Here is a 17,377-nt window from a genome sequence, read left to right as displayed (position 1 = left end):
CAGTTGGCTAAAAACACTGGCTAAAAACAATGTACCGGTTATACTCGGGCTCTTGTTATGGCCATGGACGATGTCCGTCTCTGAAGTTCTGTGTTCTCTGAGTGATTAAATTCGTCTCTTCAAGTAAAGTAGGGCCTATGTCTTTTTCTCTTTTTACCACACAAACAACTTAGATCTAACGTTAATTGTAGTGAAGACAGAAGAATTACAAAATCTGCTCAAGAAGGGAGGCCGCCGCCAAAAAGTCTCCCAGCAGTAAGTTCACATCTTGCTCTGATAACAGAAATAAGTCTAACCATAGTTAGCACACGTCTGTCTGACTGTACACAGTCCATATAGCCAAGTCACTGTAAGCACGGCGTCTGGTCGGGCTAGCACACGTCTAACAACTGGTTTTGTGTAGGGTAGGAGGTCTTTTCTGTGTAATCCCTAACTAACTAACTTGTGCTGACTGCTTTGCTTTTAACTGGTTGCCACGTGCTGTGTACTTCTGGAGGCTCTTAGCTGGTTCTACAGGAAAACCTAGATTAGCCCAGAATACTTAAACACATCTAACCGTTAGGCCTAGGTCCTAGATCTTGTTGGTGATGTCCGTTTCAGTTAACAGTTAACATTAACCTCGACCTACCATGACTCAATGAGTGTTTAAGTGCAATTTGTATTAAACGTGTGTATAACTTTAACGTTAGACCTAACAGTAAGGCCCTACCCGTGGGAGGCATACTTGTTAAGCAGGGACCGCAAGGGTAGCCTACTAACAGTTAGTTATTCTAACCAGTTAGACCTAGATACTACACTTCAACAAATGTAAGAGTAGGCCTACTTAGACTCTGTTAGTCTACCTAGGGTCTAGACCTACTTGTAATTATAGGGCTAGGGCCTAGGGCCTAGGTTTAGCAAAGGACCTAGGCCTACTAGTAGAAGTGTCTACTGCTCCAAAGCATACAATAGGCCTAACTGTTAGGCCTATTTTACTTATTGGACTAGTCTTCTTAGGTCACCATCCTTTCCCACATCCCTCCCTCACAGACCTGATGTTAGTGTTGGTGTTAGGCCTACATTTAAAAAAAAGGAGAATTTCAATTTAGAATTCCTACATTGAAAAATTTGGATCTCAAAAAGCAGATCCAATAATAGATAGGCTAGTCTAACTAACATAAAACCTAACGTTAGAATAGTAAAAGGCACAAACCAGTGTAGGATTACTAGGAGATCTGAAATAAATGATAAACGATCTAAACGTAGGCCTAATTAAGAAAGTTATGACCGTTTCAAGTTATTCATCCTTGCCAATTCAGAAAAAAAAAAACTAAACAAGTTTTAGATGTCTACATTCTTTGATTTCTAGAAATCTATGCCAATAATGTGAGGAAAGCAGTCAGGCAGATGCACTAGAACCCTATACTGTAAAATGAGGAATGTTTGAATGCATTTTAATTTTGCAAATTTTGTGAGAGCCAAGGTTTGCAAAATTAAAAATGCACGCCAAAGTTCTTGTGTACACTAGAAATGCATTGAATGCCAGCGGCAATTTTCGAAAATTTCATGCCGCAAATACAGAGACTCCAACCCCAAGCACCTTCTGATCTGGAGATTCTCCCGCCTGAAACCCCCAACAAACGGGAGACTCAAAACTTGATGTGCGCGAAGCGCATATCGCGAGCGCGAAGTTTCCTTGCGGCCGGGAGCGAGAGCCCGCTTGGGCCCTGGAAGCTCTAAATTAGGGTTCTATGCTCCCCCGTGCTATCTAAGGCTTATTTTTCAACACAATGAGACGAAAAGTAAGAAATCATTTCAAGCGGGAGACACAGAGTCAGGGCAGGAGAAATCAAATCCCAAGCGGGAGAAAGGGAGATTTTGCAATAATGAGCTTTCGGCGGGAGATCTCCCGTCGAAACCGGGAGAGTTGGAGTCTCTGCAAATATATCAAGTTCTACAGTAATTGGCACATTAAGCACATACTCGCACAGTAAGATCAAGGGTTGCAACTATAAAGCACAACTTTACATGAATTTGCTGTAACCACTGACTGCTTCTTGTCTTGAACTAGTACCAACGTAATAGCATCTTGTCTAAGATTTGTCTTGACGAGATTCTTGGAAAATCTGTTTCTTCTAGGAAACATAATGAGATACTCACATAGGTTCTAGACCTAGCAGTAGCACTATTCCTATTCGTAGTAATGCTTAATGTACCATACCAAGGCGATGCTTGCAATGAGGAGTGTGTTGTAAGTAATGTTACTTGCCTCAATCAGTATTGACACCCATAAAAACTTAAAAGTAACCAAAACCCAATATAGATATGGATTGAGTGAAAGCAACAATTATTAGCAAAACACATCAGATAAAAATAAGAATTGGACAATTGATGCAAACGTTATGAATTCTTAAAGTTTTGGTGATGTCATATTTTCATTTTCGAAGCATGTGCCTTGCCTTGTCACACTTTTCCCCACTGGGTATATTTCTTTTTTCTCCCCACTGCGTGCTAAAAAAAAAAACAAGACACCACCTGCCCGAGCAGTGTCTCGTTCGGCCGATTCTTGGAGGACTGCACGTTTGAGCCGGGGCGGCGTTGCACCGTGGAGTGTGACCCCGGCTACTGGTCAGAAAGCAAGGTCTATGACCTCCTCTGTCTTGCTGATGGACAGTGGGAGAATGACATGGATCAGTTTTGCACAGGTGATGATTTGTTTGTGTGTGTTTGTGTATGCATGTGCTATACACACTTGTCCCACCCCCCTCCTGTACCCATTACAAAAAGCACCAAAAAAAAGGACCATCTTCATGTAAAACTAGATCAGTGACTAGATTAAATGAACTGAGAGAAGCTGTTTTTCAAAATGCATTTCTGTGACATAGTAATATGCAAATTGGCTTTCATGAATGGAGTAGACAAAGTGAATGGTAAATGTCTCATAAGAATAGAGATAAAAAATGGAACTTGATTGAAGTAAAACATCTTGTGTTTTCACAATACAGTTGCCATAGAGGCACAAATTTGACGAGGTGATCATCCCATCACCTCAGAAATACAATATGCCAGCTTATGACAGGAGTCTAATTTTCAGGGCTGCAGTTAATGGGACACACAAATTTTAATGTCCCCTTTGTTGGCCTGAAATCAGGTAAAATATTCTTGGCACCAAATCTTTGTTGAGCCACAACCCCCCCCCCCCCCCAAAAAAAAAAAAAAAAACTGGCAATAATATCTTTGATAAGGAAATACAGTGTAGTTGTAGTTTCTCATTTATCAACCAAATACATTGATTTTATGATCGTTTTCTTTGTAAATTAACAAGAAAGTTTTGAGTAGATGACATCATTTACCCAAGCTAATTTACATAAAGAAGTTTTAACCAGTACAACTGGTCAATGAAAAACGTCAAACCCAAAATTCCTGAACTTTCTTATTCTTTGTCTTGTTTCATCGATATTGAAACTTCTGGCATTCTAGTTTTCTAGTTTTTCTCTATTCATGAAAGTTAACCTGAAGATGGTGTGGATAGTACCTCGGGTGATAATTATTATACATTTGCGTTGCATAATACCGGTACTGGCATACAAGGTAAGATTGGACTAGAATGTTACTTTATAGGAAGACCATATTGATAACCTCATTATTGCTAGACTGTTTCCAACACTGTAGATAACCATCCTGTCCCCACATGTCGATATTCAGGTTGGAAATCTATCACTTTTGCATCCTCTCTGGCACAGATTGATATAGTCCTATATGTGCATCTATGTAATTGCTTCTTTTTTTTTTTTAATTGATACACAAGAACTGCATAATAATCCCAAACAATTAAAAATGCGTAGGATTTTGCATATTCATCCATCATAACAATACACACCCAGCTGTAACTTGAACAATCAAAATTTCGAAACCATATTACACCATAGCAATTGTGTGTGTTTTTACTTTTTACTTTTTCTTTATACAGTGGTGGAGTGTCCAGAACTCAACATCACAGAGAACGCCAATGTCGTGTCGTGCCCCATTCCCCCGATCCAAAACTCCACCTGCGTCCACGATTGCGAGGAGGGTTTCACTTGGAGCAGCGGTCACAAGGAGCTCACCTGTGAGAAGGATGGAACATGGTCTGGTCCACAGCTCTACTGCAGAGGTTAAAGTTCACTTCCTGTTGACATTCATCTAAAGCTCAGCCATGGTTCAGTTGCAGTCACCAAGGCAAAATTTGATGTGATGCCACAATTGATATCATACTATGCTTCCCTAGAATGCTTCACTGCAATAAAAGATCCATTTAGTTTCCCTAAATTGCTGTAATTGTTGTTGTTTTTTTTTTAGGTTACATATTCACTTCTTGTATTAATATAAAGCCCAACCACAATTCAGTCGCAGTTACCAAGACAAAATTTGATGTGATGCTTCAATATCAATTTCACACCTTACTTTCATAGAATACTTCACTGCAATAAATAATACATTTAATTTCTCTGAAATATTCTTTATTTTTTTAGAATTATGGTACTATGTGGCCAAGATTTTTTTTTTTCAGAATTCTTCTTTATTTCAGTACTTTGTGATATGACTATTTCACACATAAAGAAGTGGTATCAGTGTGTTTAACATGTGACATGAACATGTGTCTGACACGCTAAGTACTTACTTGTCAGAGAGATTCATCCGAGATGCTTCCATGAAGTAATAACTGGTTAATTCAAGATTCTAAACTTGTAATGATAGTCTCATTTCCTGCATTAGTCACATCTTTTATCAATATGCCTAGTGTGATGTACAAAAAGGTATATAGGCCCTAATTATTTCAAGAAATCACTTAAATTGAAAAGAAAAATTGTAAATATTATGCATTTAATTCTTCAAGAATGTGTTGTGTGTTTAAGAAGTGAGCTCCTCTTCACTTAAAAAAAAAAAATAAATGTACCCCATTTGAATGAGTGATTGATGCTGTAAATATGCATGGATTGGTCTGACTGTATCTTTATTTGCTCCCTCCAACAGCTGTGACATGCGCACCCCTAGAGACCCCACCAAATGGCATGTTCCAGCCCGAAAACTGCACAACGGTCGGGGGAAGTTACCAATCCACTTGCATGCTGTTGTGTCGAAATGGTTATCAGGCCGGTGGTGTCACCATGAAAAGCTGTCAGCAGGACGGCCGCTGGAGTGATGAGGACGTTGACTCTCACTGCGTGGGTGAGGAATCGCCTTGTTGAATTGATCACATCACTTTTGTCCTTTCAGTGCTGCCACAATGCAAGGAATAGTGAAGGAAGTTGTATTAATCGTGTGTCCAATTTAAAGGAATGCAATCAATGATAACCTCATGGAATTTGTCAATCCACTATTAAGTCAGATCACTTTCTCAAAACTGATTGTTTCATCACAGGTTGCATTCATGAGATGGGTGACACTATCAGACTGCGTTCTGGCCGTATCTACGCACATGCACAAATGGTAGCCCACTGTGCAATAAGGGCCTACAGAAAATGTTATATACTTGTCTGATCTCTATTTTTTTTTCCAATGAAAGAAATGCTGACTAAATAGGATTAAGATAAACTAATTGCAGCCAGTGCACAAATAAGAAAATTTTGTATGATTTTGCAATGTCAATCTATACAGCATTCATTGCCCAAGTTGAAAAAAAAAAATGCAAATATTGCTACCTTTGAAACTTTAATTTCGCCAGACCCAATCCCGCCCTCCTTTGGCGACACCTGCCCTTCGAGCATCAATGTCACCGCGGACAGAGGGAACCTGACGGCATTTCTGGACTGGCCCTCGCCAACGGCCACGGACAACACCAGAGAAGCGATCAGATACTCGGCATCCCACGAGGCACCGTATCTCCTCGAGGAGGGAGAACACAACATACTAATCATCGCCCGTGATGCGTCTAACAACACCGCAATCTGTCAATTTGTGGTGATTGTTACCGGTGGGTTGTAGTAGTCTAAAGTGTGCTCATTTACAACCAACTTTTCTAGCTAGAAACAAGATTATGAAACCATGTTTTGAGATTTACATTTTGCAATAAATGGTAGTTGTTCTTAAAACATAGTTGAAACATGGTTTTGAACCCAAAGTGGTGTGATTCAAAACCACATTTCATGAGAAACAAGGTTATGAATGTCCTGTACATGCAATCCCGAACATGGTTTAGATAATGTCGCAGTTGCGTGCAACCTGTTTGACCAAACTGTCAAAGGTCAAGCTACACACATAATGAGATACCCAGTGGCATAGTCCAAACGAGCCTAGCCAGAAACATTCTCAGGAGAAACTCTTATAGGTGTTCCTCTGTCGAGCTATGTTTCAAACCATGTTTCTCTGTAAGCGAAATCATATAAATGCAGCCTAATTTACTTTTTGTCACCTGCTCTTTCAGACTTCGAGACCTTATACAGTATATGAATCAGTTAATTAACTGACCGGGATTTTTTTTTTCTGTGCAGTAAAAAAGAAAAAGAAAAAGAAAATGCAAACAGGGTATATCAAATGGTATTGTCCACAGTCCCCTCCTTTGAAAGAATAGGGGAAAAGAAGCATAGGGCTGATATGTTATGTATCGCACAGTCTGGGCACATGGTTAAAACCAAACTTTTTATGAATGAAGGAAAAATCTAAATTCCAACATAAGTATCCATGAAATCAGTGGCAAAATATTTGCTTATGCAGTTCCATTGTTGCGGCATATTCCTGATCTGGTGAAGTCATTTGTGAGCCGTAGAAATCAAGAAAGGTCAAAATGATAGTCAATTGTATCCTATTATAGTCATAATTCTAATCAAACAAAATGATGAGCTGTCCTCCCACAGTCTTCATAGTGTGTATCTGTCAGGGCCAAAGCAAAAAAAAATTCTGGCAAAGAACATGGCTTGCATAATTCCTGTTTCATAATAGTCATGCAAGCCACAGGGTTGAAGGCAGGTATGAAAAATGCAATTTCTTACAAATCAATGGATATTACTTTTGAAATAGTGTCATTGAACAGCTTTTTGCAAAGCATCGCAGGTGCCTGGTTGAACCATGTTTTCAAGTGGACCTTCATTACGCATTGCCAATGTAGAGTGACCCAAGTATGATTTTATACACAAAGCTTTCCAACGAGTTTGAAGAGACAGGAGTATTAGATGAGACTGTGCAAGAGAGAAATCTGAGGAGTTTTCATTCATCCAGCTTTGTCAAGTCAATGTGACAAAATTTGCTTACTTTCAAAGAACACATCTTCACAAGGCGTTATTTGTGAAAGCAAATTTTGTCCATAACTCTAATAACAACCCCTGACGCCTTGGGCAAAAATTTGCTCAATTTCCATCCCTTGTGGAGTTTCATTTGCCCTTGTCTCTTTGCAGAATGCATCTTTCAATAATTTCCTGGTTATTCAATAGACTTCAATAAAGTGATGATAAGTCATGCATATGATCATACGCATCTTGATATATTACCTTCATATATTTCTCCTTTGATACGTCATCTTCTAGTGGAGTACTGTGATTACTTGAGCATCCCTCTGAACGGTCAGTTGGTCAACAACTGCAGCTTTCATTACGGCTCCGTGTGTACCTTCGCTTGCAACCCTGGCTACCGCCTCACCGGCTCCAGTTCCCGGACGTGCGACCGCGAGGTGGAGGGTCAGTTGAGGTGGCAAGGGGACAAGGCTGTATGTGAAGGTCAGTGAACTAGGCCAGAGAAAAAGAGTTGACCAGTAAGGCATAGTGATCACAGCAATGTATTATAGATGGAATAGAAACTAACTGTTCGTCTTTGAAGTCACACGACCAAAAAGTTATGCGATTAAATACCAAGACTTAAAGGGGAAGGCTAGTAACTGATCAGTGGGAATCAGTGGAAATGCTGGGAGATGATTGTTCCAATCCTTATGGGATTCATTCAAGAGTTCATTGTATATCTATAGTTGGGTGAAAATGATTTGCTTCAGAACGGTCTCATATTCAAGTAATGTGCAGATTAATGCTCCGTCACTGACCAGGGATGCTAACCTGCATGGAAGCATTAAACTGCACATTACTTGAATATGAGATCATTCTGAAGCAAATCATTTTCACACAACAATAGATATACAATGAACTCTTGAATGAATCCCATAAGGATTGGAACAATCATCTCCCAGCAGTTCCACTGATTCCCACTGATCAGTTACTAGCCTTCCCCTTTAAGAAGTCGGGTGCTTTGATGAAGAGTGATCATCGGTAACCAAGGCTAAGTACTCTGACAGGAGGAAAGACCTTCCCCTGCTGCAGTTTGCTTTCTCTTTCAATTTACTGGTAACAATGAATGTATGAGCTTTGAATTGGAGCAGCGAATCAAAATGCTGTGTTAAAATTTACTCTATCTAAACTGCAAAAAATAGAATAACGCACTGTAGCACATTTTAGCGAAATACTTTATTTGAATGATCAAATGTGCTAGATCAAAAGATAGGAAAGTAAATATGGACATCACTAAAAACTGAAAGTCTAAAGAAGAAAGTAATTTTCATTTCATTTCAATTTGCACATTGAGAGGACAACAGATTACATGTGTATACTATAACTCCAAATTGATGGAGCAGTCAATTTTGATAACACACTCTCCCAGACTGAATTAGCAATAGCCTGATTTCCACGAAAATACTTGTGTCCATGATTATGTCTGAGCTAAAGGCACATTAAGTCATTAAAATACGATGTCATAGGAAATAATAGTGTATATCCGTTATTTGTATTAAATACATTAGCATTGCACATGCGACTTGTATGGGCTACGTATTTTTACTGTAGTCATCATGATCACTGTGTGTTAGGTCCAGCTTAACCGGAGAAACAAGCAAATGAAGTGCATTTAGATTCTGTTACTCCTGCCTTGCAGCCATTACGTGCGATGGTCCAACAAGGGATGCGGAAAAGGTCTACATGTCTGGATGTGAAGCCCCTTATTTGGCCGGGGTGGAGTGCACGTACATGTGCGCTCCCGGCTACTACAACGTCAACGGCTCCTCCCTCAGAGTATGTCAAGAAGATGGCACCTGGTCGGGAACGCCATACTATTGCCATGGTAACGCATCATTGACATCAAGTACCTTGTGTCGCTTGCTACCTCTTAATGTCCCGATTAGTGTCGGTCTGTTTGACAAATCACTTTGATGATAGTGTTTACAAGCAGTCTTGAATCATAGGGTGGGATCAGATCTAAGCTTTGAGTTTTATGATCATTTTCAGGTCAAAATTTGATGCTTTTGTGATGCAGTTTCATACAGTACAAACCTCTACTGATGAAAGGAAGCAATAATTTTCACACAATTTTACACAGGTTCATGAAGAATGATAGTGTATTTGAGGAAATTGAATTACAGAGCAAAATGATACTGAGATGATGAGAACAATGCAAGCCACACTGTCACTCACCGAGCACCATATTTGAATGTGTTTTTCCCAATCTATATCATTTTTCAAACTCTTATTCTAATTTTGAACACTGTAGGCAGGTGATGACCCATAAACACTTTGAATTTTCAGTGACAGTTTACACTTCTTGAAGTGTATGTATCAGTGTTCTCTATCAAGCAAAAACAGAATGAGTTTTAAAACAATTTTTGCAAGTTTCAATTCGAATATCTAAAATCAATGTAGATATGGTGTAGATCTTTTACTTTAGGTCTCTTGACCAAAGTTATTGGTTTAGTCTGATGAGATATAATATCTTGTATATTATTATGATATGATGTAATGAAATATATTGGAACATTATATAATATAATGTGTAAATGAGTATGGTATAGTGTGTTATAATATGTTTAATATAAACTGATTGATATGATACAATTTGATTTTAGTGTGGAATCTCATTGTGTAATATCTGGACTTGTAATTCATTTTGGTACACAGTGACATTACGAATGTAAGGTACATTGTAGATCTATGTGGTATCAAAATGATGCACCCTCCTGTGATTGCTTTCTTTCAGTGCAAGTGTGTGACCCAATCCAACCATTTGAGCACGGTGTCATCATGCCGGCGTCCTGCCAGACGGTTGGGGGGACCACCCACAACGTGTGCACCCTGTCGTGCCGGGAGGGCTTCCAGCTGCAGGGGCGGTCCCAGCACGAGTGCCTGGAGACGGGCCAGTGGAGTAACCTTGACGACCAGCACTTCTGTGAAGGTGAGAAGGGTGTGGCACAAGGGCGGTGAGTTGGCTCAGTCGGTAGCGCATCTGCCTCCGACCCAAGCGACCTGAGTTCGAACCCGAGTCTGGACTGAGCAATGTTGTGTGTAAGCATACCGTCCCCTCTAGCAAGAGGCAAAACGCTTTGTCCCTCGGATAGGACATAAAATGGAGTTCCCGTGTGTGAGCGAGTCACAACTCATGCATGTAAAAGATCCCACTTCATTAATTCATCGCAAAGAGTAGGGTGTTTAACCCAGTGAAGTGGTCCCAATTCACATCCAACTGGACCCCATGGAAGACCAGCTTAGCGAAGCTGAATATGGGCTATCCAGCCATCTTCTCAGATGGAAAACGAACAAACAAACATGCAAGGGGAGGATGTATGCCCTTAGTCTTAGTGGGAATGTATTCGAGCCTAAAATTTAATTATCAAAAAATAGAGCTGGTGCCTTCATTGCATCCTCAGTACTTTCAATGTGAGTCATCATTTCTTTCTTTTTTTTTCTTCTGTGTGCAAGTAAAATGTATTATAATATCTGTATTCATTATATTGATTGGTCAAATTATGAACTGTGCTTCTTGAGGTCCGTGACCATTGTTAACTTACTGTCATGTAAACGTGCATGTACTACAATTTGATCATCACATCAAATTATTTTCAACAGTGTTCATAATTACAACTGCATATTAATTAATGGATGGTTGGTTTGATGAATCAAAATTGAAATGTATCTTGGATACAATTTTCCTGTAAAAAGAAAAGACAACAAAAATTCAAATGTACAGTTAAACCTGCCCTAGCAGCCACCTGTCTATAAAGGCCATTCCTTTCATCTCCCGTGGGTGGCTCATCTATCTAAGTTTGACTACAGTCGAAGCATCTGAGCAATAGAGACTCGTGGCCTAGGATCCTCTTGACCCTTTTCTGCGAAAACATTGCATTCTGTCTTGCATAGTCCTTAATTCCATCTCTCTGTATGTAATCCTTTTGTGCATGTTTATCTTTAAACAACTTCTCCATGTCTACTTCTGTACCATGTAAAACTTTTACTGGATGGTTTGTTACCGAATAGGAAAGAGAAAGGAGTAAAAGATTTGTTTGATGACTTTAATTAACTTTGCAAAAAGTTACTATCTACCTAAGATATGAAAGTACTAGAACTCGGATCCTGAGTTGAGCAAAGTGCAATGACTTCGGAAATGCAATTCACTTCGGAAAAAGTGCAATTTACTTCGGAAAAAATTACTATCTACCGAGACATTGTACTGCATGTGGAGCCTGAGTTGAGCATAGTGCAGGTCTGTGCGGCTCTGTGGGTAGTCTTCAGTCATTTCCTTTCTGTGTATTTTGTTGATGCGATTGAGTGTGTGTATTTGTGTGTATGTAATTATCTTTCTTTTTTTGATTAGAGGAGGATGTAAGTTTAATCATTTGTGAGGAATGTTGTTGCTTTTCTTTTCAAATGGCTAGGAAAGTGACAGTGTACACAAAATTAAAACACCTACACATCTACATGTGCACAAAATTCCTAAATGTGTCTTGAAATCAAGAAAAAGAGGAAAACTGCAGGTAAAGCAAATTTGAGCATTTTTAGTTTCTTTTTCAATAGTTTGTGACCCTTCTTCTCAGGGAGAGAGCTTTAGTTACACTTCATTCCCCACCAGGCTTCCTAACCACACTTGTCTGTGACGGCCTGTTTTCCATAGATGCAACCGCACCTCACTTTGATGGGACCTGTCCAGAGGACTTCACAGTGACTGCCCCGCCTCTTGCCACCGAAGCTGTCATCACCTGGGAAATGCCACGAGCTGTTGACCTTCACAGCACCATTTGGAACTTGACGGCCTCGCGGCAGCCCGGCGATATATTTTCGGAGGGCTTGCACGCCATAGTCGTCACCGCTTCTGACTCTGCTGGCAACACTGCGACGTGCAGATTCTATGTGACAGTTAGAGGTAAAAATACTATGCAGCTGACTTGATGGAAGCTCTTGTGACAGAAAGAGAAAGAGATGGTGGAAAACTTGCGAGGTTCCAGCCTGCTAATGGAATAGGAATGCAGTCATTGCTATTAATGCTAATCAACCAAACCACAGGATGTTTTGGACTTTAAAGGACAGAGTTTATTGGTGCGCAGTAGTTCCTTAGTAGTTCAGATATTGTGATACAAGGTTGAATTTTCTCCTTACTTTTGTTATACTTTTTATGTCAGAAAAAAAAAAAACTAAGTGGTGTAGCTAAACTGGACACTTCATGTGCAAATTTGGATAAAATTCTCTATGCTGAGGAAAACATAACTTTTCCATATACATTTGTTTAATGAGAACATGGATCATTCACTGAGCTTGCTAAGAGAAGTCAATTGATTGATTAAAATGACAAAGCTGAAAGGTGAATGTTAAAGATCACCACAATTTAGCTTGAAACTGTCATTTTCTTGCCATAAATAACACTTGGTATAAAGTCAAACAGGAAAGTCTTTGGGGTAATGAGGACAAATGATTTGGGAAATTTTCCTGTGAACAGAGGGCCAATCTTAAAGGTCACTTGTTTAATGAAATTCACCTTCATTTAATGGAAGCAAGTCATACTAACATGCATGTCAGAATTAAGTAATTCTATTGAAAAAACGGGAGACAACCTAGTCAACTTCCAGCTGCTGTTGAATTGCTTTAAGTTTTCTGAAAACTAGATACACAAAACTTTGTTGTATCTATTGACAAATAATCCAGCCAGCCATCGTTAATAACAGAGAAGAAATGTTTAAAAAGCATGTATCAATTTATGCTTTCCCATAAATGCTTCTGTTGCCCAAGTGATCCGTTGCCCCGAGCAACTGCTGCCAAGCAACGCCCTCTACGTCAACGAGTGCTCCAACGTTCAGGGTTCCAACTGCAGCCTGGAATGTCGCTTTGGCTACAACCTGTCTGGCTCAAGCACAAAAAAGTGTGTGTGGGACGGTGAAAGCAGCAGAGGCACCTGGTATTGGTTGGGCAACGTCCCCGTTTGCCAAGGTCAGAGGTCATTTATGTTATACAGCGTAATTTTTTCGAGGGCTTTATTTACGCAAGTTTTGCAGGTTGAGTGCTATGTCACAAATTTGAAAACACTCAAAAATATTAACTCTGTTCCCAACATGAGTATGATATACACGCATACATTTTCCCGGTGACTTCTGTACTCCAATATTGCGAATTTAACCACTCACAAAATTGCTGGAAGTCCTGTTTTGAAAAAAAACAAACAAAACAAAACAAACAAACAAAAATTAGACTTAATAAATATATGGCATAGACACATTATGTAATTCCAGTATGGATTAATGATGCTGTATTTGGAAAAAGTTTAGTTTGTACCCCCTCCCCCTGTGAAACTGTCTGCTGGTTTTTTGTTTTGTTTTGTTTTTCCCCGGTGCTCTAAGCTTACATTGCTAAAGAGGGTGACACTTCCAATAGGGTTGAATAAAATGGAATGTGGAAGTTTTCGTTGGTAAAGTTGGTAAAACCCTAAAACTAATTCCTAACCCTAGGACTCTGATAAACAATGTAGCTGTTGAAATTATCAACTAAAACTGCGTATGAAGTATACATGTTGCAAATTCTAATCGGATGGGAAACAAGAATAAGAATTTTTAAACTTATTGTGAAAGTTGTGAATGCAGAGTGCAAACTCTCCTATAGGAAGAGACGTGCAGATAAAAAGATTAGAAGATGTAATGCTCTGTAAAAAGAACTCTCATAGAAAGTGAGTTGTTGGACTAGAAATGAATGAATTTGTATAAAAAATGTTCCTTGACTTGATGTTAGTTCATTTTTGTGTTCTTACAGATTTATTTTTCTTTTTTCTTTTTTCTTTTTTTATTTCACATAGGCATGTACCCCGCTTCTCTTATTTGGTACCATTAATCCCCTGGTCTCATCTTCTATCCGTTCTCTGTTTCTTTATTACAAACACTGATTACTTGGGGCTTACCGCCAAACATGCTTGCTTTCATGTAGGTCCTGTCATACTTCTCTTTGTTCAACCACATTTCAATTTCGACCAGTTATTGTTACAATTGCTGTGTTATTACCATGTATATTGTTTGATTTTGCACATTGTTAACAAGGTAAAAGAACTTGTATCAGTATTTCTGATGTAATATTCATAAATGTGAAGTATGAAACAAAATGAATTGAATTGAATGTCTTTTTTCATGTTATATTTTTTCCTCTACACATACCATGTGCTGTACATATAGCAATAACGTGTCCTCCGCTGCCAAGGCCGGATCCCTCAAGCGTGCTGTTTCACCGTTGCTCCGCTGAGAATGGTGTTAGGGGTCTGGTGGGGACTAGATGCAGCTACATGTGCAACCCGGGCGGCTTCATACGAGGCCGGATGTTCTTCTCACGGATCTGCCAACCAAACGGGACGTGGAGCGGGAGCGCGGAGGAAATGTGCCAAGGTACTGTAAAACGAGGAATGTTCGCGTGCATTTTAATTTCGCAAATTTCGAGAGTGCCAAAATTTGCGAAATTAAAATGCAAGCAAAAGTTCTTGCCTACACAATGTGCATTGGATGCCTTTGGCTTTTGCAGCAGCCTTCCTGCTCACTTGCTGCTGTAGGATACGTCATTTACAAATTCAATAGGCTGACATTACGGTCATCATCGAGTCTGCTGCAGACCTGCCGCTCACTTGCAGCAGCTTTCCCGCTGACTTGCCGCAGCCTTCCTGCTTACTGTAGGAACCTTGCCGCAGATCTGCCGCAGATCTGCCACAACCTCTTCCTGAAATTGTACAGTATGTATGAATATTCATCACTAGCAGTCTACCGCAGATCTGCCGCAACCTCTATTTATTTTTAAAATGCTGCCGCAGACTCTCTCGCAAATATTTCATGCCACGAAAATATTGTGTTTTACAGTATACATTATGTGCAAATATGCCAGGTGTTTGGTAAGAGATTTCAATCCTTTGCTACAGGTACAAAACACCTGTAGGCCTACATTAGTGCAAGCATGCATGCAATCTTTAAGCAGTTGAAATGTAAGTTATGTGCCATGCACTTGCAAACAGAAGACAAATCTCATTAAAGAAGTGTTATTGTGGTAAAATAGGCAAATGAAGTACTAAATAAACTCATTAAAAATTTACCACATGTACATTTTTTAGACTTAAAGAATGTGTTCTTTCTCCTATATTCAGCTGTTTATACATTAACTTGTTGTAACCCATTGCACTACATAAATTGCTGTTAGAGAATGAACTTGTTTGCTTATGGCAATCCGCATTAGACAATCGCATTTACTTTATGTGTGATCACAATATCCCAGGATCTCTTAATCCTTTGTATGCTTTGAGTGATAATTGGGACCAAAAACAAAAACAAACCATAGAGTACAATGCACCCTGTCCAAAGTTGCTGGCATAGAAATGGTTAAAGTGGCTAAAGGTTCAAGCAGCTAAATGTTCAAATTGTGCCCCACATCTGCCAGGAAGTCAAACAGAGAGTGAATTCCCACAACGAGTGGGTCATCAGATTCAGTGTCTATATGATATACAGTAATGCAAGGGTTTGAGGAAGGATGATCTGATCAAAATCAAAATCACAGGACCTCATGTGTCTTGTTTGTTTGTTATGGTTTTTTTTTTTTTAAGTGCGAAGGTGCCCAGCCCTCGTCCTGCCCCCTTTCAGTCGACTGGCGCGTGGGAGACCGGACTGCCTCACAGGGGACGCTGCTCCTTTTAGCTGGTGCCGAATAGAGTGCTTAGAAGGCTACGCCACTCTCCGATCAGAGCTCGCCTTCAGGTGTATGTCGGATGGACAGTGGTACCCACGCGGAATTGAATCTTTGAGCTGTGAAGGTAGGTGTGACAGTCAGGCAATCACAAACAATGCTGGTAAGCAGAAGCATCATATTAACTTTTTTTTAGCCTCCATATTTTGCTTCAATATACTTTATTTTTTTGTTCTGATAGTCTGGAGAGTAGTATTTTTATCACACCAGCTGTCCGAAGTGCCTCCTCTATCCCCTCTTCCATTTCTCTTGTTCAGTGTGTAGGCATTCTCTCTCTCTCTCTCTCTGTTTTCTTTCTTCCTTTAATTTTTTTGTCCCCGCCGAACGAGTTCGAGCAGGGGACTATGAAACGGGCTCCGTACGCGTGTGTGTCCGTGTGTCCGTCCGTCTGTCTGTCCGTCCGTCTGTGCATCCGTGTGTGATCAAAATGATCAATTTGCTACTTCTCTGTCATTTATGAGCCGATTTTGATTCTGTTTGCTTTATATGATAGCACTACATGGGAGCATTGAAAGTTCTACACAGAATTTCAGTTGTGACCTTTGACCTTGACCTTTGACCTTTATTGTACATTTTGCTTCAAAATGCTACTCCTTCGCCATTTCTAACCTGATTTCGATTCCGTTTGCTTTATGTGATGGCACTAGGTGAGGGCTTCAAAACTTCTACACAGAATTTTGACCTTTGACTTCTTTGACCTTTGACCTTGATTTTTGACCTGTATTGTACATTTTGCTACAAAATGCTACTCCTTCGCCATTTCTAACCCGATTTCAATTCCGTTTGCTTTATGTGATGGCACTAGGTGAGGGCTTCAAAACTTCTTCACAGAATTTTGACCTTTGGCTTCTTTGACCTTTGACCTTGATTTTTGACCTGTATTGTACATTTGCTACAAAGTGCTACTTCCGGCGGGGACATATATTACGCACCGCATAATTTCTACTTTTCCTTGTTCTTTTTTGCCCTAGTCCTTCCAATTGTATCTCCATCAATTTAGTCATGTCATGTTGTTGTGTTTCTGCTGTTTTGTTCCATTCTGTCTTAATCATTTTGTGTTAAGCATTTGTAACTACTGTAAAGTATTTTTAGAGAAACACTTGAGTGGTTCACAATAGACAAGCATTGCTTTTTAGTGGACCTCTCAATTCTCTTTTTCCCCTCCAAACATAACTTATTATTTTGCTGATATGTATGTATATCTCTATTTCTTAATTTTCTTTTTGCACTTTCTGATGTATATGTATGCTTATGATATAATTCCTGATTTATTCTGTGTTATGTTTTGTTGGAAGAAAAATGAGCGTGAAAATAAATTAACTGAATAGAGTTAAGTATAAAGACTCATTAAAAGGAAGTCAATGAATGTTTGATTAAACTTTTCATACAGCCTTAATTGACATACCTCTAGGCTTTCCTTGATAGTTTGGAAG

The 17,377-nt window shown here is 39.5% G+C and overlaps 1 protein-coding gene across 1 annotated transcript in view; it reads left to right on the top strand.

Moving 5' to 3' along the window:
* The window catches only part of LOC140244902 (uncharacterized), a 107,719-nt gene that overhangs the window by 62,229 nt on the left and 28,113 nt on the right, over positions 1-17,377 (top strand). The window contains exons 18-28 of the mRNA XM_072324510.1: positions 2,508-2,684; positions 3,950-4,132; positions 4,993-5,187; positions 5,684-5,932; positions 7,479-7,667; positions 8,866-9,051; positions 9,961-10,155; positions 11,869-12,117; positions 12,978-13,175; positions 14,402-14,713; positions 15,805-16,011. Coding sequence (XP_072180611.1) covers positions 2,508-2,684; positions 3,950-4,132; positions 4,993-5,187; positions 5,684-5,932; positions 7,479-7,667; positions 8,866-9,051; positions 9,961-10,155; positions 11,869-12,117; positions 12,978-13,175; positions 14,402-14,713; positions 15,805-16,011 — 2,340 coding nt within the window. The remainder of the gene's footprint in view (positions 1-2,507; positions 2,685-3,949; positions 4,133-4,992; positions 5,188-5,683; positions 5,933-7,478; positions 7,668-8,865; positions 9,052-9,960; positions 10,156-11,868; positions 12,118-12,977; positions 13,176-14,401; positions 14,714-15,804; positions 16,012-17,377) is intronic.

Source organism: Diadema setosum, chromosome 21 (genome assembly GCF_964275005.1).
Source record: "Diadema setosum chromosome 21, eeDiaSeto1, whole genome shotgun sequence".
Taxonomy (NCBI): Eukaryota; Metazoa; Echinodermata; class Echinoidea; order Diadematoida; family Diadematidae; genus Diadema; species Diadema setosum.
The sequence above is the reverse complement of the archived record's forward strand: the minus strand, read 5'-3'. Positions and strand labels throughout refer to the sequence as shown.